General features: G+C 47.5%; 2 protein-coding genes across 4 annotated transcripts in view; one reads left to right on the top strand and one right to left on the bottom strand.

Annotated features, from left to right (window-relative positions):
• Nucleotides 1-5,633, bottom strand: part of LOC139054784 (platelet binding protein GspB-like) — a 107,393-nt gene extending 101,760 nt beyond the window's left edge. For both annotated transcript variants that reach the window (XM_070532395.1, XM_070532396.1), the window contains exons 1-2: nt 5,337-5,633; nt 1,001-1,071 (exon numbers count right to left, since the gene is read on the bottom strand). In XM_070532395.1, coding sequence (XP_070388496.1) covers nt 1,001-1,071; nt 5,337-5,487 — 222 coding nt within the window. In that variant the 5' untranslated portion in view covers nt 5,488-5,633. The remainder of the gene's footprint in view (nt 1-1,000; nt 1,072-5,336) is intronic.
• A 3,153-nt stretch (nt 5,634-8,786) lies between these two features.
• LOC139054783 (uncharacterized) overlaps nt 8,787-20,491 on the top strand; it is a 164,328-nt gene continuing 152,623 nt past the window's right edge. For both annotated transcript variants that reach the window (XM_070532393.1, XM_070532394.1), the window contains exon 1: nt 8,787-9,074. In XM_070532393.1, coding sequence (XP_070388494.1) covers nt 9,042-9,074 — 33 coding nt within the window. In that variant the 5' untranslated portion in view covers nt 8,787-9,041. The remainder of the gene's footprint in view (nt 9,075-20,491) is intronic.

Genomic DNA, 20,491 nt, shown 5'->3' with positions numbered 1-20,491 from the left:
ACCATCCCTTTTCCCTTTTACTGCCCTTGTTGTCATTGTTTGCCGGGTTCTTATGATCTGACTAATAAAAATCAGGCCCGCTAATTCATTGCTTCACACGCACACACACACACACACACACACACACACACACACACACACACACACACACACACACGCACGCACGCACGCAAGTACACACGAGGCATTCATTTTATTCTAGCACCGTCTAGAAAAAATATCACGATGCATCTAATGGTGATTGTACGTACAGATGCAGATGACAACAGTGATAAAGAATGGTTGCGCTTAACATGTATATATATATATATATATATATATATATATATATATATATATATATATAAACATAATATTTCCTCCATCTAGCAGAGACGTTCTACAGCAAAGTATTGGTACGTAGAAGATGGAAGTAGGTTGGTTTATATCCGGTATAAGTGTGTGCTTCTTGTTGGGGGCCTCACTCTCGTGAAAACAAAAGTGCCTGCCTTTTTCGCGTACTTCCAGAAAATAACGGCCGCAAAAAGGCTGTTACGCCACCTCGCTGTCACTTAAGTCACATACAGCAGACAAGCATGCAGGCGTCCTTACGTCCGCCTTGCGGTTCGTGTAATGTTCGTGCCTTTAATTAAACAAACAGCTATCGATTATTTTGGTGGATTGCTATCGCTCAAAGCACACGTAATCTTTATACGTATCTAACCAAAATTACTCAGCCCACTGCTGATCGGGGGGTTGTGTACGTGCGCTTGACGAAAAATCAGCGCTTTTCTCATGCAGCGTGCCACAAGAAAAATCACATACGTAACCCCAGACTATAGAAAGCATTATGTTTATTCCTGGGGATGATGAGTTACATATGTTCGGGCACCGGTAATTGTACGTCCGTGCACAACCAATGACAGAGATGCTTAAATAAAGAACAGATTATGTTCAAGATGAAAGCGAAGGAGCAAGATTTTCACACAAAAAAAGAAACGAAAAGAAGGCTTGTGCTCACCTGCACGTTGCCGCTGGCAATTGGAATCCTTAGGCTTGTACTGTTTCCCTCTCCTTCCAGGGCAATGAGGCCTGGAAAAAAGACATAATCCGCATTTGCACTGTCGTGAACAAAGGATATCACTTTTGACGAACATTAGCTTCCCATTAACTCAGCCTTACTTTTTTGGTGTTACGCTTCAGCAGTGCCGCCAAATACGACAGTGATAGCCTTGAATATGCCGCCATTTAAGAGTTAGTACTTGATATGCATACAAACCACGAAGCGTGAATTTCGGAAGACGTTACTAGGGGTAGTTTCTAGGTATTTCTTTCCTTTTTATTAGTTCTGAGACGTCTTAGGAACACAGCAGATAATCGCTTGGCATTCGCCTGCGATCAAGTGCACAATGCTCGTAGTATAGGTGTGCCGACTCCCCTTCCTCGACAGGCAGGCATCACCCCTTCGCTTTATCCCTTCACCGGAACCTGTGTAAAAAGCAGTGTTTCAGCAGGTTGTTCCACCTTGTGGCTACCGAAAGCACTAAAACCATTAATTTCAAATTTTGGATAATGAAAGTATTGTCAGCGACAACCTAACAAGAAAAGGTTACGCTGCCCAACTAAAACACAAGTTGCATAGAAGCATCAGAAAATAACGGATGCTTCTTTCCGCGAAGCTAAAGAGTTTAGCGTTTTTATAATGGCTGTTTTCTACATATAGACCTGGCTTTGTGTCACTCAGTTCAAGTTGAATGCTGAACGACTCGGCGAATTTTTTGAGGGATCCCGATATCCGTGCTCATTGAAAGGCAATAGTTTAGCTTGAAACAACCAGCGTTTAATTTCTAATTAGCCTAGCATTTACATTAGTAAAGCGAAGTCATTAAATTCTAAGCGGGCTTCAGCTGTCTCGGCTCTCTTCCAGAGGTGAAGAGCAGGTGCACTCCATTTTTGTGGGTGGAGCTGCTACTGACTTCTTAGGTTGTCGATGATTATAGAAAAATGTGCGCCGGTGGCATTAATATTGCGGCGTAACTCGTATGTAGAACCTTTCCAGTAGCGAATACCTACACAATGGCACAAAATAAAGCAGAAATGTTTTCAGGGAGAAGGATGTGGGAGCAGCGGGAGAGAGGCGATCAGTTTCGGGTTTGTTTGTACAGGCGCATCTGCGAAACACATCAATGGTGAAACACCGTCTGCAGAAAAAGTATGCCTTAGAAAAAAGTATATATATATATATATATATATATATATATATATATATATATATATATATATATATATATATATATATATATATTGTCACGTTGTGTGATAGCGAGCAACTAGAAGGTAGCGAGCAGTGTGGGAGAACCTGCGCCGGGGCACATAAAAGTGCCCTCCGCTTTAGACGGCGAGGGAGGGAGGGGGGGAGGGGGGGTCCATTTTAGGTGCCGAGCATAGCCCCAATGGCATGACTTTGAATTTTTAAAGGTCATCAGCCTTTGCGCGATACGTCTCGTCAACGTCTATTTGCCAGTATCCCGTCTCCAGGTCCTTTGACGACAAATACTAAGCGTCGCACAGCCGGTCCAGTGCGTCGTCTAACCATAGGTGCGCTTATACTTCCTTTTCTGTGATCTTGTTTAGCCGACAATATTCGACGCAAAAACAAAGCCTCCAATCCTTCTTCAAGCAAAAACTATAGGAGACGCGTAAGGACACATGGAAGGCTGGATGACTTCAACAATTTTTTAGACCAGGCTAGCTAGTGTTCCATCCCGTTCGAAGAAGACAAGAGAAACTTCTATCGCGACTAGAGAAGTTTCTGTAGTACGACAAAAGTTCCTAACGCATGACATCTGCGTGTGTATTTGACACAGACATTTCTCACGTTACGACAAAACTTCTGCAGTCGCAACAGAAACACTCCGTTACGCGAAGGGTACTTAAGTCGCAAAAATGTCTCTCTGACAAGGATTCTGACGTCGCTACAAAAAAAACCTAATGTCGCGAAGACAACGTCGCTACAGACGCTCTCTGCCGCAGCGTTAGAAATGTGCCACACTCTATCACAGTGACATAATTTTTTTTCATTGCGACAGAAGCGCTTTCTGTCGCGACACTAAAATTTTATGTCAGCTTCACATCGGTGGTTCACTGTACTTTTCTCCTACGTGTATTCAACGACGCGTTAGCCGATACCCGTATTGACGTCGACATGATTAATGACGTCTATTTGTCGTAAATTAGCCGTGACAACGCGACACAAGCTCCTCGAAGTAGACAGCTCATTCAAATCATCGCATCTGCAGAAACGGCTCCTCGAACATTTGGTTTAATTTTGTAATATGTGGCACACTGGCCCGGGGACTTGCACGTATTGTTACGCTGACATATTATTTTACTTCCCAAAAGTACTGCACAAGCTTTTTTTACAAGCGGACAAAAACGTTTGTGTTGTTCGACAAAGCTTCGTGAAAATCTGTCTCTCTAGGGTGTCCATCCCCTGACAAATGCTCTACCGTGAGATTATCGGTACGCTGTCTACATGAGCACTTATACACGAACGGTTATGTGGCTATTTTGCACAGAACACAAAAATTATATGCGCGTTCAAAAGAGTAAATAGCCAGAGACAACTCTAGAAATTAGCAATAAGAACCGTTGCAGCGTTTCATGTGCCCGTTTGGTAAAGCGTAATTCCTTAACTGAGATAGACTGAAAACATGGGGAAGGCGGGAGATGGAAGTTCAAGACGGTGAGCGACAGGAGAACAAGGTGAAAGTCGGAGCCAACTTTTCGACAATCAGCGTATACGCCGCAGTGAGTGCACTCAACTACCTGGACGTTTTCCGAACTGTGTTCGTCATGCCCGCGCACACGGATTTCAGATGACGGTCTCAACGCCACTATTTCTTAGCAAGCATCAATGCATACTCACAGTAGGTTGAAGCTGAGACAGTTGCATCTCCATCTCTTGACGACATCGTCAGCTAAGGTTAACATCAAATGCATTAGGGTGCCACTTTACCACACTGCGTTGAATGACGCCGCAGCGTGCAGTTCTGATAGTACAAATTGATAGGATACTTTTTCTGTACAGGTCAAGGGGCCTTACAGTTTGACAGGCCTAGACTCAGCAAAGCTACTTATGGACAAGTCATCACGTACACCTCTCAATACCCTCCGTCTTGATCCCGAAAAAACACAGTTGCAAAGGAAGGTAAACAGAAAATTCAACTAGACATCGGAGAATCCAGCCGTATTTTGCCAAGTAATGATTCCACTGATTTCATAAGTTCTAAGCTTGGTATTTTGTGTTGCCAGCAGCGCTTATCGAGCCCATTAATGAAACAGTCGTACTACAAACATAAGGCGGAGTGAATTATCAGAGGCATGGTGACGATCGCCGGCCTGACAATTGAATACATCCAGTTGAGCCAGATACCATCCAGCAGAATTCACACCTCGTCGGACGAAGCGTTACCTAGCGCAGAAGCTGTGACAACTCATGAAACAGCACGAACAAGAGTGAATCTAGACATATTGACAGATGGTTCGCTTGTAACTATTCTATCGTAAGCACCAGCTCTGCAACTGCCAGCCATCGCAAAAAATCCGCCGGGTAAATCTAGACTGGTTTTACCGGAATCAACTAGAACACATAGACCAGTCTTTCGTCACTTTATACAAAAACCTGGATGAATAAGGTGTTCTATTACACGCCTATAAAAACTGGCGCCACTAAAAGCTAGTGGTGCATATGCTCTTAACAAAAGATGTGCACGCGCCGTGTGGCCGGCATTCGCTGCATCAGTTTCGCACGAACATGGCGTGCGCCTCTTTTATTAGGAGACAATCCTAAGAATAGCTGCGAAATTTCTTGCTGAGTGAAGCGTCCACATGCCCCTGTTTTGCTGCAACCACTGCCCTTTCTATATTACAACCTTGTCTGTCACCACTGTGCACACTGTGACCTGCAAGTGAAAACTACCGAGAGAACCTTCGCGAGGTTGCTGACCGATTTCGCTATAACTTTTGCTATCTTTGCCCACTCCCCATTTTGCCAGAACTCCTGCCGTTAATATCACTAACTTCCATTTATGCATTGTGCTCTGCAGGTGTTCTTTATTTCAACCGCTCACCAGTAAATATTCGAATTCGCTTAGATCACCAGCCAGATGCAGCAAGCTTCCTAAGATAACAGCGGAGGCTGTTTTCTGTTGCGAACTACCGCAAGGCGGTGAAGTACCATGGCTAAAATTTATCTGCAGCGTAAAAGGTGAAATGGCAAGCCACTCAAATGAGCTATATCTGTAATGAAGGGCCCTGGGTAATCCTTTAGTACAAATACATTCCTCTAGGCTTACCGGATCTCTCCATCGGCGCTGGTCGAAACAGCGTCAGTCCGAGAGTCAGGCCCGCAGAGGCTGCACCAACAAAAATGAGCACTCGAATCGCCAGTGGCCTTGTGGTGGCCCGTCGAGCTCTTGCTGCTTTCTCGGAGGATGCGGGGGCCATATGTTGCGAATGTTTTCCAGCAGAGACCAGGACACCCGTTATCGTCGGTGGTCTTCAGCGAGAGAACGAGGTCCAGGAAAGTCGCTGGTGCCGGCGTGACGCGGGCGGCCTTAAGGACAGAAGGCTACGACAAGAACGAGGGCGCGTGGTGGTGCTTCTTTTTTGTCTGACCCTGCTCGCGGTGGGCAGGCGCAGATGAAACGCTGGCACATAGCATCGCATCGGCGGCTCTTATCAAGCAAGAAAAGCGAGGTCTAGAACCTAATGGAGAAACACTTGCATTTAGAGGATGTGGTAAACCCCATATTTTCCATTTCCTGAACCCTCAAGCTTCCTTTATGAGTGCGTACGTCAAGGTTGAAACCATGTGACACTTTCGGAAGTAATATCACAAAAATTTGTTCTCTCACTGCATCACCTACCTTTATAATTTTAGCGTCTCACTAATTATATTTCTTATTTGTACACTTTAGTTGTTTCTATATACAGTCACGCACGTGTGTTGCTGGACTACAAAGTGACTTTTGGTGTTCCATAAAGTGGTGTCAATCTGACTGTTTTCATGCTCACGCCTTCGTCATAGAATTTTAAAATGATTTAAATTTCATCCTTACATTGACATACATTCTTATTGTGTTTTATCTTCCCTCCACCTATGACCCGTAGGCTTCTGCGTCTGTCCTCCGTAGTGGGGGTGCGTCATGGTATAGGGAACAAGTAATCAAACAAGTATTAAGGTGATGTTATAGGTTGCACAGTTTGATACACCTTCCGATGTAAGACGGCGTTAAAATGCCATCTGAGCTTTTGTTGAATCTTTCGTTGAAGGATCGCATCTCTTGTTGGGATTTCCACTTCCTGTGCCCGACTAACTCATTGCAGGCTTACCTCTTGCAAACTCAGGCAATTCCACACATTCATTTCATCTGTGGCATTTATCAGATAGCTTTGTTTGTGGTGCTACACTATTATCAGCTTTTTTTCTAAATAGGGCCGTATTCTTTCTTTCCATAGCGCATCTCTCATCCGGATACGCTGTATTGTCTTGCAGGCTGGCCAAAGCTTTGCTTGAAACTATTAGCGCAGTGCTTACGAACGGTATGATTTTGCATTAAGACATAGGTTATCAGAGATGTAAACATAAACACTGAATGATAAGACAGTTTGGACCCATAGGGGGCATGAACTTAAACTTTCTTGGAATCACATGTTGCATGGGAAAGGGAGCATACGATGAGAATAAACAAAACTCTATCAGTCGCATTGATCTGTATAGATAGCGTGCGATAGGCCAGTGGTGTCACTACGCGGGGCGTAACTAAGGCAGAAGTCATGAATATTAAGCATGAAGTGCTTTTAGCTCCCGCTGTCGGCAACCTTGAAGCGACCTTGAGCCAAAATCCAGAGACGTTATCCGGGCATTCAAGACGAGAATGGGACGACAACAAAACGAGAACATCCGGGCATCGTTGCGAGAGCATAACGAGATCATCACAGGTACCAGACGAATCTTTAAAAAAGTACGGTCTTTGGCTCTGAACCCTTGTAAGGACCGCATTACATACGCTAGTTACTGCCCAAACAAGTTACAAAAATACTGCGCCTTATTTACTCCTGCTGTTTCTTTACAATATTGCACAAGCTGTAACTTCTATTACGCTGAAGATTTATCTGTCATTTCCAATAGCGATGTTCAAAAGGCAGATACAATGCACGATACAATTGACTGTCATTAGTGCTGGGACAGGGTTGCCTGTGCTCTTTGCAATGCCTTTGGTCCATGAGTTCTGCGGTGCGCGTTTTGCGCCGCCTTCTTTGAGAGAGGGCACCAGGCTGCGTGACGAGGCCGGTAGCGTCCGGCGCGCTGCAGATGATTGTTTAGCTGAAACGAGACTTGCGACGAGGTTCAGTTCAAACCGTGTTTACTATGGCTCAGTAAGCGTTCAGGCCTGCGTCGCGTCGTGGCCGCATGCGCTTCTGCATCGTTATTCAATTCAACAAGGCCACCGTCACAAGTGCTTAAGCCGACCAATGCAGAAGGGGGAACGCCTCGGATCTCAAGGACTGCGGACGCGCGTCGCATGGGTTCCTCATGTTTTCGACAATATCACCGCAACCCGGCCGCCTATGACCATGAAAGTTGTTTAGTATCTTCACTAACTCATCGGGCACTCAATTTTAACAGCGGAAGACCCCTGCAAGGAACAGTTGTTCAGCGGTTAGCCCTTTTGTCCTGACCACGCCTGGACGCCGCACTTCCCCCAGGGCAACACGCGTCTCGACTCCGCCGCGACCGCGTTGCGCGGTGTTTGCCTGCCTCACCAAGCGTCGCTGAGCCCAGCCATGGAGTGCGCCGTAGAAGGCGAAGTCATTAACCCAGCCGAGCTGTCCGACGGGACGTGGAAGACGACCCTGGACATGCAGCAGAGATATCGACGCCGGACCTGAGCCGCATCGAGGCCCGCCAACGGAGAGGCCTCGCCGAAGGGTGAGCCAACCCCGAGATCGCGCTTACAGGCCCAACCGCCTCCGGTCGTGCGCCATCGACCCATGCCACGTTTACCAGTTAACGATTACAAGGTGGTCTTTCGGCCGAAATGTGCCATGAACCTGACCGAAGCTGGGCCAGCCGCACTCGTGGACGCGATATGCGCCGCCGCCAAGGTCGACGTTCCCCAAGCCCTCCCTGTTGTCCAGGTGAGCATCCACCCCACGAACAACGCGATCACGGCCAGTACCCCGAACCGGCAGTAGGCCGAGGCCTACGGCAATATCGGAAAGCTGCAGCACGCGTAGGAGAAGCTTGATATGCCTGTGACAACATACATTCCGGCGTCCGACAATTCGGTGCGAGGAGAGGTGTACAGGGCGTACAGCTACGAAAAGGATCAAAGGATCTGCGCCGAGCTTCACAACAGAAATCCCGACCTGCCGATTGGGAACGCGCGGATCACCTTCGCTGGACTCAAGCCTCCGAAATTCGTACGTTACTTGGCTTTCACGTTTAATGTCTTCGGATTCCGGGAACAGCCGGAGGCCTGCTTTAGCTTTCGGGAGCGGCAGCACCGGACAGATATGTACCCTCAACCCCGACCGACAGAACCGAAATGCCAGCGGTGCGGCGAAGGTGCCGCTGAAACCGGCATTTTCGCCGCATTGCCGTTGGTATCTTCGCCGCTTTAACCGGCGAAGATGCCAACGGTGAAATGCCGACCTGCTTTCCCTCCTGCGTAGTATGCCGCGGAGGCCATCTGACAGGCAGCAGAAGATGCTAATATCGGTTTATCCAAAACAAAAGCAGCCCGCCAAGCCAGTCAACGCCAACACCACGCCGTCTCCACGTGGAGGAGCCGAAAGCGGCACGAAGGCGTTGACGAGAACGTCCAGACCACAGGAGCGGGGTCAGGTGACCGACCAGAGCCAAACCGAATCCTTTCCACCTCTTCGCGGCCGCAGCGCGAGCGCGAGGAACCAGTCGGACCAACCTGGAGACCACTCGAGCTCCGAGAGCACACAAGTCGCCCGGGGAACAAGCCTCAGCCAAGCCTCAGCCGATGCCCCGGAACAAAGTGCTCCAAAACCCGCAGGTAAGGGAGCTGGTGGAGCAAATAATTACTCGCACAACAATTAGCTGCAGCTAATAACAAAACTAGACAATTAGAAGGCGGACATACGCTGCGCCTAACACATGGCTTGTGTTAGGCGCGGAGCGGATGCAGAAACGACATGGAGGTAGATGATGCGTGCCGCACCAAACGCTAGGCCAAAGGTCCCGCCACTCCGGACCCCCCAATTTCAAATCTAGAACGCGTGATCGAGAGCATCCCGCCAACGGAGGTTGCAGAGCAAGCCGCTCAAAACAAACAGCTGGTAGCGAGCGGTGCCGCTCTTAGCTCCGCCATTACTGCGGTTGTGTCTCACACAGGATTAACCGCGGCTCAAACCCAATCCAAATCCCAACCTCAACCATACCTTCAGCCTCAGGTGGTAACGCCGCCGCCACCAACGCCAGAACCAAACATTATGCGCCACTCGGTGGCTCAACGCGCTGCCGGAGTGCTCACAAGAACACCCAACACGGTTTCACCATGCATGAAACCGCACAAACAAACGTGATCGCCAGCGCACCAATCGTAATCTGGCAGTGGAATTACAGAGATTTCCGCTGTAAACGCAGGTCTCTGGACTACATGCTTGAACATTACCAAAGCAAATCTGACATAGTTGCCCTCCAGGAAACTGGAGTAGTGGCGAAACTATCAGTTCTTGCCGCGTATAAAGAAATTAGCACTCCATACATCTCTCCGGCAATGTCAATCATGGTAAACAGAATTATGACCACCAACCAATTAAACCTAGAATTTACGGTGGTGTCATATACCTTCGTTGAAATCCTGCCAATACGAAAATCCGACCAAACTCTACATTTTGAGCGTTTATGGCCCCCCTATAAATAAAAGCCTAGCAGTAGCTACACTAATAGGCAATATATATAAAGCTGTAAAGCATGCACAACTCGTGCTACTCGGAGATTTTATTGCGCAGCATTCGGCCTGGGGCTAACAAAAATGTCAAAATAAAGGCACTAAACTCTTGGGCACCATTTAAGACCTCGGTTTTGCCCTTCTGCTTGACCCTGGAGGGCGAATCCGCAGAACCAATATCACGAATCAAAACACTTCGCCTGATTTGGCCTTCACCGGGAACATCCACAATGCCATGTGGGAGAATACTGAACTAAACGTTGGGAGCGATCATTAGATTCTCTCCATTTCTCTCTCCAATACGGTAAAATTTAAGCACACTTAGTGGGACGCTTTACGGAATGTTCGCAATGGACGTGAACCCTAACCATTACAAACCTTGAAGAGTGGATATCCACTCTCTTCAAATAGGCAGCTAACTCAACCATTTAGGTAGACCAGGAGGAGGACGGCCCGGCTCTCAATGCTAAATTCGTTCACCTGTGCTGTGCGCAGCAGAGCTTGCAGAAGCACTGGCTTGCACAGAAACACAATCGTGGCCTACGCAAATGCATCGCGCTACTTGAGCAGGAAGTCGAGAAATACTCACGGCAGCTGAGTCGGGAGCAGTCGCACCAGCTATGCGACCACCTTAACGGTCAGCTAATATACAAAAAGGTTCCTGCGTAAACACCTAATTAATTAATTTATTTAATTGTTTATTTATTTAGTACATACTTCAGACCTTTCCGTCCAAGCTGAGGGGCAATAGAATGCGTAGAAACAAAAGAGAACAAATTAGGAACAAGCAAGTACAAATTTATACAAATTTTAGTCACACTGTGTCTGTTGACTGTCGTTCCAGCCTGATATTGTTCTGGGGAAAAGAGAAAATTTAAATGTGTCATTTCGAGCATAATAGGGTGGTAATGAGTCAGGATGATGCTGTCTTGTGCGTCGTGTTATTGCAGGCGCTATCTAAGTCGATGGTTTCATTTCAAGCCTGTCGCTGAGAAGAAAGGGGAGAAATTCAAGCCTTAGCTGCTTTCGGCGTGATTCAAGAGTGGGTATGGAATTTTCTGTCATAATCTTAGAGGGAGAGTCCTGTCTTGCGAATTTATGAAATATAAACCTCACTGCCCTTCTTTGTATCTATTCAAGACGCGCGACATTTGACTTAGTGTAAGGATACCATGATATACATGCACACATTAACTGTGGTCTAATAAATGAATAATACCACTGTAATTTCACATTAGGAGGGGCATTTTTCAGTTTGTGTCTTAGGAAACAGAGTTTGCGGAAAGCAGAAGAACAAATTTCATTAATGTGCATCTTCCGCAACAATTTGGAAAAGAAAGTAACACTTAAGTATTTGCAGTTGTTAGTTTCACGCAGAGCTGCAGAACCTAGCATATAAGAAAAATTTAGTGGTTTTTTTTATGAGTAATACAAAGAAATACGGACTTGTTGGGGTTAATAAACATACCCCATTCATTACACCACTTCAATATGTTATTTAAATTCCTTTCGAGGACAGTCTGATCATTCTGACAAGTTATATCACTGTACAAAGTACAGTCATCGGTAAACAGTATAATTTGCACATCAGGAGTTATGGTTTTAACGATGTCATATATATACATTAGAAACCGTAAAGACCCCGAGACACTACCTTGGGGCACTCCTGATGTGATTGGGATTGGCCAAGCTATGTTCAACTACTGTAATGTGCTGAGTGCATTTGGTCAGGTCAGCAATAATCCAGTTTATGAACATGTCAGGTATGCCAATAATTCTTAGTTTCAAGATTAATTTGTCGTACGGAACCTTATCAAAGCCTTTTCTGAAACCTAAAAATATCGCATCCATTTTGCCATTATTGTCGAGAGATAAAGCAAACGAATGAATCTCTGATACCAATTGCGTTACCGTCGAATAACTCTTTCTGAAGGCATGCTGAAACTCCATGAGCACATAGTTTTCAGCCAAGAATTATTTTATATAGTTTGCCACGATGTGCTCCACGAGCTTGCATCATTGTGATGTCAGATAAATGGGACGGTAATTTTGTAATCTTCATCAAGCCCCTTTTTTAAATATAGGAAAAACTCGGGCCACTTTCCATTCATCGGGCAATTGTGCCGGCAGCAGAGAAGCAGAAAAAAATTGGAGGACGCTTAAGCTTCGCCTTCAAGAGTGGGACGCGACAGCGTTCCCGTCGACCCGCCAAGGGGTATAAGACAATGCGCTACGGCACAGCAATCACTTACGATGCGCCCCGCATCGGACTTAGCGCCCACCTATCACGCGGTGAGCGTCGAGCAACGCAGCGTTCGGCGCGGCAACGAAACGTGCGCCTGAGCGAACGAAACGAACCAAAGAACTCGGTGTCTCGGAGGGGAAACGATCTACGCCAGCCAAACGTCGTGATCGGCACGGGCAGAGAGATAGATAGTAATCTAAACCGGGAGCACGGCGAAGCGTCGTCAGGGGAGAGGGAGTCCCGCGACGCGCCTGGCAGCGGTCCCAATGCGCGCGCGGCGCGCCTCCTGTCGGGGCAGCGCCGTACATTGAGAGGAGGGGGTCTTCTGTGTTTGCCGCAAGATGGCTCTGCGTGTGCGGAAAGCGCAGAAGAAATGCAGCGGAAACGCACTTCGCAACTCGTGTAATTGGGACTTCTGTACGTTACATGTTCATAATTACCGATATACACCGCAGTATAACTTTCCACGGCTCGTTTCGAAGGCAACACCGCATTCACTAGAGGCGCGTTTGCACCGCTTGGAAGCATCGAACTCGTGGCTGAGTGGTAGCGTCTCCGTCTCACACTCCGGAGACCCTGGTTCGATTCCCACCGGGCTAATCTTGGAAGTTGCTTTTTATTTATGAAGCGCCTGCCGTGATTTATCGCTCACGGTCAACGCCGCCGACGCTGACACCGACGCCGACACCCGACGCCGACGACACCGGCTTTTCTGCGACACGAGCTCTTAACGCTATCGCGTTAAAATTCTTAGACGAAAGCTGGCAATAAGTTCGGGATAACGTTTTAAAAAGACGTTTGGGGATTTCGTCAGGGCCACAAGAAGCTTTGGTTTTCAGGTTTGCCAACATGTTGACAATTCTAGCATAAGAAATAGAATCCACACCAAGTACCTGTTTCACTGGAAGCTTAGTAATGCAACCATCTGACAATGCAAAGACGCATTGAAAGTACTGATGAAAATGCTGTGCTATGTCTTCTTCATTAGTTATTGATGTGCCTTCAATTATTATCTCTGAAATTGGTTTCTTCTTTTGCTTCATATTGTTCCAGAATTTTCCGTGATCTTTTTTAATAAAGTTAGTCAGAGAGTTGTTATAATAGTAACTGTGCAGCAGTCACCTTCTGTTCGTGATAGTTCTGTGCCTCTTTTATTTTAACAGGATTTCCGTTCTTTTTTTAACCTTTTCATCTTGCGTTTAATGTGAATAACATCGCGTGTCATCCAAGATGTATGTTTGCGAACTTTTTTATTTTTACTAAGGATTAATTTGTTTATGCAGTATAGTGGCACAAAATTTTGAAGCGATTCCACAGAGAACAGGAATCAGTGATGGTAAAATCAACAAGACAGTTTTCCATGTGCGCTATGATGGACACATAAGAATAATCTTTGTAGCTAAGCACTGAGGAATAGGTTTTCACCATCTGTACAACTGGTAAGCTAATGCTCACCAGGCGGTTGTCGGAAAGTCCTTCTTCAGCAAAAACTAAATATTCCGAATGATTCTGGCTAAGAAATACCAAGTCGGAATTGAACTACCTATGCCCTGTACACGTGTCGGCTCGCGTACCACCTGCTTCAGGTTAACGCGTAGCGTAATATTGAAGTAAATCGTGGTGTGCTTGCTGAACGTCTTTCCAGTATTAAGGCGCTGCCAATTGATGCTCGGTAAATCAAAGTCACCCACCATTATAATCTTATTCTTTTTATGCCTAATCATTTCATCCTCTAATTTTTGTAAGCATTCGGGATTAGTATCCAGTGGTCTGTATATGGCGCAAACAATAAATCTGTGAACCCAAGAGCTTATCTTGACGCACAAATATTCAATCTCAGGGACACCTTCCTCGAGATGGGCAGAAATGCCATTCGGTGTTGCCATTAGGACGGCAACACCACCCCACTGCAAACATGCAGACGTGATTTTCATACCCGAATTAGGCAAGAGGCTGCAGCTGGACAATCTCCGCCCCATCTCCTTAACCTCTTGTATGGGGAAGGTTACGGAACACGTCATTCTTAACAGGCTAAACAAGTACACTGAAAACACATGGCTTCTGCCTCATATGGTGATCGGCTTCAGATCAAATCTGACCACTCAAGACATTATGGGGCAAATTCAGCAAGATATCGTACACCCTGTCCCTATAAGCGCCAGCCATACAATTCTAGGGCTTGACATGAGTAAAGCGCTTCACAATGTGTCGCACGCATCAATACTCACAAATCTAGGTCAAATGAATGTCGGCAAGTACACTTATATCATATTACAAACTTTTTCTAGGATCGCATTACGGAAATACATTTTCACGACTTTAAAAGCGGACCACTTCAATTAAGTGCCAGGACTACCCCTCAGGGTGTGGTCCTCTCCCCTTTACTTTTCAGTGTGACCATGCGAAACCTGCTCCCATTACTGGAAAGGACCCCGCATATCAAGCACTTCATCTATGCTGATATTATCACCATCTGGACCAATAGCGGTTCCGATATAGAAGTCACGGAAGCATTACAAGCGACCGCGGACGCACAAAATTTTGTGCGACAAAATGGTCTGGCATTATCCCCGACGAAGTCGCAGCTTCTCGTCATCCGAGATAAATCAACCAAACACGCCACCGAAAGAGCAGCCACCTCACCTGTACGAGTTAATATGGAAGACGGCGGCGTTTCGCCCATACTGACAATAAGAGTCATGGATATGCTAATTCAGCATACGACCCATAAATCTAAGGCAGTCGTCCGATTACAGATGACAGTCCGCCAAATGGGTGGCCCGCTCAGACGAGTAGCCACGCGACACCGCGGTATGAAAGAATGCCGATCCCTGTCGTCTGACGCAGGCTTTCCTAGACAGTCGCATCGTGTACTCCTTCCCATACTACCACCTACGCCTTTCTGACAAGGAAAAGGTTAGCAGTGTCATTCACACAGTTCATAAAGCATTTCTTGTTCTCCCCAGCTATGCGAACACTGAACGATTACATGAGCTAGGTATATACAATACCCTAGACAAACACATGGAGGCACATAAAACAGCCCAACGTGAACGACTCTCCAGCACCGCTACTGGCAGAGTGATTCTGAGTAATGTCGGGGCCTAATCCCGTTATGAATGCAGCAGGATGAACCAGACTACTCGGTGTGGTCAAACTCCGTTTAGTTATAAAACCGTTATCCAAGAACACGCTTTCGGGTAGACATGACAAGAGGTGGTCTGCCAAAGCCGAGACTCTTGAAGGAAGGTAATAAAGCAACCAGCACAACCGCGAATGTCGATGCAAAGCAAAATCTCCAAAGTTACCTTAAGAGCGTCGTGACCGGAGAGGGAAGTATTTGCAATGCCGCGACCATAAAAACACTGTCCACCGTGAAAGCGGAAGAGCCTGCCATTGCTTTGGCCATCACGCATCCCTCCATGCAAACCGCCGTAAGCGACTCCGAAAGGGCAATCGTCAGCTTTTCGAGAGGCAGCATAGGCTTCGGCGTGGCGCGAGTCCTACGGGACATCACAAATGAATATGCTATTAATCTCGTATGGGTCCTTGCCCATTCGGGGAATCAAGGGCATGAGGAGGCGCATTGGGTAGCCCGAGCTCTAATCAACTGGGAGGTGTGGCCCTCAGACTCGGATCCCATGGATGAGGCGCGGACGACATGCCACGAAATAACAAACTATTACAAGCACAAGAGGCAGATCTATCAGCCTCCGAACGCAAGCCTCACTCAAATACAAGCCTCGGTCCTGCGTCGAATCCAAATTGATTTGGTCCCCAGCCCACATTGGCTGGCTATAACTACCAACTGGCAATGGAATGCAATATGTTGAAGCTCACAAATCAAACATTGACTGCCCGAAATCACATTCTTTGGGGATGCGAGAGCTTACACCCTCCCAGGTTATTCCTGCCAGCTCCCTCATAAAAGACGTGGGAGGAGCTGCTGAGAACGCCAGATAAAAGACTACAAGAAGCCCTCGTTGCCTGGGCTGAACAGCTCACTCCTCGTGAGGCGCCATTCTAGAACTCTCGTTTGCCAGATCATATTTGAGCAGAATTTTAATAAAGCTGTTGCCACCACCACCCGAGCAATGCAGCCTAATGGAAGGAGAGGTAGGAAGCCTTTTCAGGAAACCGACTGCTTAGTGAGTTATACGCCTGAGCAAAGGAGCTGTAATGTGATGACAACGCCAAGATTATGGAGCCGCTCACGAAATGACACCACCACCACGAAACGCGGCGATTTGCAGCGGACCACTTCAACGCGACGAGAAGAAAAAGTAGCGACAGACGCTGAGCGCGCTGCACTGTTGAAAGAAGAAAAACCTTGGAGGTGGTTGTACCACAGGCAACAAAAAAAAACATTTGGACGCAATTGTTTCCTGTGACAGTGACCGGAAACCATTGCATCCATATGGACCAGTGTACAGTATGGTGTGGTGTGCGATTGCGAACACGGATTATACCTATTTTAAGATTGTGGCTAGTATCATCTCCAACCAATCTGTTTTGCCTGTAGCCATATGATGCTTACATCTACCCTCAATTACAGAAGAGGCAGCTTCTCTTTATTTCAACTAACTTGCACTGAAGCGCTGAGTAGACTTGGGTCACAGCGGTCTGTCGGTCGGTAGGTCGGTAGGTCGGTCGGTCGGTCGGTCGGTCGGTCGGTCGGTCGGTCGGTCGGTCGGTCGGTCTGTCTGTCTGTCTGTCTGTCTGTCTGTCTGTCTGTCTGTCTGTCTGTCTGTCCGTCCGTCCGTCCGTCCGTCCGTCCGTCCGTCCGTCCGTCCGTCCGTCCGTCCTCTTATGTAATTCCAGTGACCCAAGTTGTCTACTAGCTCGGGCCACTAGCTATGGGCTCGTGGCCATGACGCCTGTGGCAAAACTACGGGAATTACAGCAGGACCCGTACGGCTGACTCGTCCGTCACCTGACAGCAACTGAGTGGCCTGCGCCTCTGGCCACCACTCGTGCTCGGCGCCTCTTCTTCTTTATCTACAACACACTCCCTGCCAGACGAATATGTAATGGCCAGTTTCGAGCAAGTACACTATTGCACAGCCTCATTGCGTAATCTGGAAGCTAGCTGCGAATGCTGAGCTAGCACATTGATAAGCCGTTCAACTTATGACAGGAGCAGCTCAAGTGACAATCCTGAAGAGCGATACAGATGGTGACTTAGTTATCGATCGAGGTGAGGATCTGAGTACCGATGTCTGCGTTGGCTTGAGTTGTGACGATCAGCGTCAGGCCCTGTTGCCTGTGGGAGGCCTTGCTCCTCGATCTTGAAATACGAGTCCTTTAGGCTTTAAAGTATGTAAGGTATGATTAGTTGTCCTCATTCGCATTGCGACTCGTGACTGCATCGATAGTGGCTTTCCATCACAGGTGACGTTGTGGTTCGTCGTAGCATGTGTGCAGCACGTTAGGCTCCGCTTGTGTTGAGCTGTGTTGGACCGTTGTGCGCTGACGTTTATTCCGGAAGGACGGTTTTTGGAGACCTGCGTTTTGACGTAAATGCACGTTGTAATGCTTGTTATTATCGTTGAATTACCGTTCGTAGTACATGAAACCATCGTTGGCAGTGGCCTTGAGTGGCCACTGCCTTGATGGCAGTGGCCATCTGTTAAATTACAGGCGCACAAATGGCAGGCAATGCGAGACAACCCGGCATTACACTTCGACAACTTTCTAGGAGCTGGACGTTTTTTTGCCTTTGGGAGACTTCGCTACGCTGCTATTGGACTTGAGTTCAAAATGCGTTTTTGCGGCGGCTGTTATAGGCGGCGTTCCATCGTCGGCAACCTTGCCACTCTCGTCTCTCTTGAAATCACATTTGTTCTTTGCCTTTGCCTTGTTTTCCTTGTCCTTACCTCCTTTCTTGCCGCCCTTCTGAGTCATGGTGATGGCTTGTTCTCTGGGCATGAGCACTCTTGTATGGAAATTTGGCAAATGATGAATCAATTGTGGCGCTGTCCCGGGCCCTTCCATAACGAGGTGAGTTGTGTATTTACTTCCGTTAGCTTCCTCAGTAATGTCCCGTATGTCATCAAAATACAGCCTCCTTTCAATTGCCATCATCTCTAAGGCTCTTCGGTACGAAAGGATAAAGACGTGCTTTGTACAAGTGAACCTTGGGGGAAGTCCGGGAGGGTTCCCTGGCCGGTCCATTCAAAACGGGTTTCCACTACCATAACTGAAGGCGACAATTAAAATATCTAGACGATCACTATTTCCCAGTAGATATCGGAGCCAATGAGAATATCTATCGCGTTTTGTCGGAAAGTAGTTGCTTCAGGGCTTCCATCAGTGAAAAAGATTGAGGTTTGGCATCATGGTCGTGATCGCGTCATCCACTCGTGGACTGGTTACCAACGAGATTTCTGGCACTTTGACACTATATTTCTGGCACTATATATATATATATATATATATATATATATATATATATATATATATATATATAGTTTCTGTCGGTGCTGTGCTGGCTGGGGAGGGTGACGGACACTCGGTCACGTGTAAGGGTCCCAGGCTGCTGCGTCTTCTCGAAGGTGCATAGGTTAAGGGGCTCAACGCCTTGAACAGGAAATTGCGTGCTCGAGCAACTTCCCGCCGAACCAAAGTGTGCCGACTGCCCGTGTCTAGAAGGTACAGCAGCAATAGTGACATTGCTGGTGCGACAGCACCAGCTGTGCCCGTCTGTGGAAATACGGGCTTGAGTCCGGTACCACTCGTAGACGCTTATGTTGCTCGAGGTGATGTGTCGATGCACTCCGGCCCATTTGAGCCTTGTACTGACGGCGCATACGCGTCGCCCAATATTGCGTTTGACTTAGAGAGAGAGAGAGAAGAATACAGGAAGGCAGGGATGTTAACCAGTCAATAATCTGGTTGGCTACCCTACACTGGGGGAAGGGAGAAGGGGAAGAGAAAGAAGGGAGAGAGAAGGTGTAGGTACGTGTACGGACAGCACTTCAGTTAAAGTCGCTCGAGCAAACCAGAAGTTCTGAGAAAACACAAAAGTGCCTTCACTGCCTTCTGAGCCGATGATCGGTCGGGACGGTGCTCTAATATTGTCTGTACACTCAGAGGACGATCGTCTAGTTTCCTCAATGTGTCGGACAAATACTGTCTTTGGGCTTGGAATTGAGGACAATGGCACAATATGTGGTCAATGTTCTCCTCGCATGCGCAAACATCACATGCAGGACTATCAGCCATTTCAATTAGTGCTGAGTAGGCATTCGTGAAGGCCACTCCAAGCCATAACCGACACAGAAGAGACGCTTCACGCCGGTGCACACCAGCTGGAGGTCTGAGTTGTAGTGATGGGTTTAGTCGGTGCAGTCTTGTGCGCCTTGTATGTACGGTATTCCACTCTGCTAAGGAGATCGTGCGTGCCAGAATGCCAAGTTGTCTCGCGGCGTCGGTCCTTGAGAGCGGAATGGGGACGCAGCGGTCTTCTTGGTTTGACGTTCGAGCTGCCTTATCGGCGTCATCATTACCAATGATACCGCAATGACCTGGTATCCACTGAAAAGAGATATCATGGCCTTTTTCGCTTAAGTGATGGACAAGTTCCGCGATTTCGCACGTGAGCTGATCGTGAGTTGCATGTCGGAGAAATGAATGCACACATTGCAAGGCCGGCCTTGAATCGCAGAAGACTGCCCATTTTCTAGGACTTTCAGTATTTATCACTTGAAGCGCGTCGCGGAGAGCCGCGAGCTCTGCAGCTGTAGACGTAGTGACATGGGAAGTCTTGAACCGCTTGGTTATTCTCATTGCGTTTGACTTAGATTACAGACATTGCACAGGGACCTCAAGTGTTGGCCAGCACTGTGAGGGAATTGCAAATTTTTGGCGCTTTGGTATTCATTAGCGACCTGGTTGCACTTGGCACATCGAAAGCAGCACCTGCGCGCCTGAAGCCGCCTGTGTTTTTCTACTGAAGTGAATGATGTGGAGCATTCCCGTACTCTATGTTTGGACGCGTTGCACAGGAGGCAGGGACACGTGCACGGTGATATCACTTCAGTTGATCGGGCAGCTGCAGAAGGCGGGTTTACCTCATGTAACTGCGATTCACCCTGATGATGCTAGTGGCTTGCCGATGAGCTGGCTTGGTCGAGGTCCCTTTCCTCTCTCGCCTCGACTTCAATTCGTAGGAAAGTCATAATATGCTTCACTTGCTCGGCGCTGTCTTCTGTAACCGCTGCCATGCCAGCGAGGGTTGGCTAAGACGTAGGCGAAGTGGTAGGGCAAGCCGGGT

The sequence above is a fragment of the Dermacentor albipictus genome, chromosome 1 (assembly GCF_038994185.2).
Source record: "Dermacentor albipictus isolate Rhodes 1998 colony chromosome 1, USDA_Dalb.pri_finalv2, whole genome shotgun sequence".
NCBI classification, from domain to species: Eukaryota; Metazoa; Arthropoda; class Arachnida; order Ixodida; family Ixodidae; genus Dermacentor; species Dermacentor albipictus.
The sequence above is the reverse complement of the archived record's forward strand: the minus strand, read 5'-3'. Positions and strand labels throughout refer to the sequence as shown.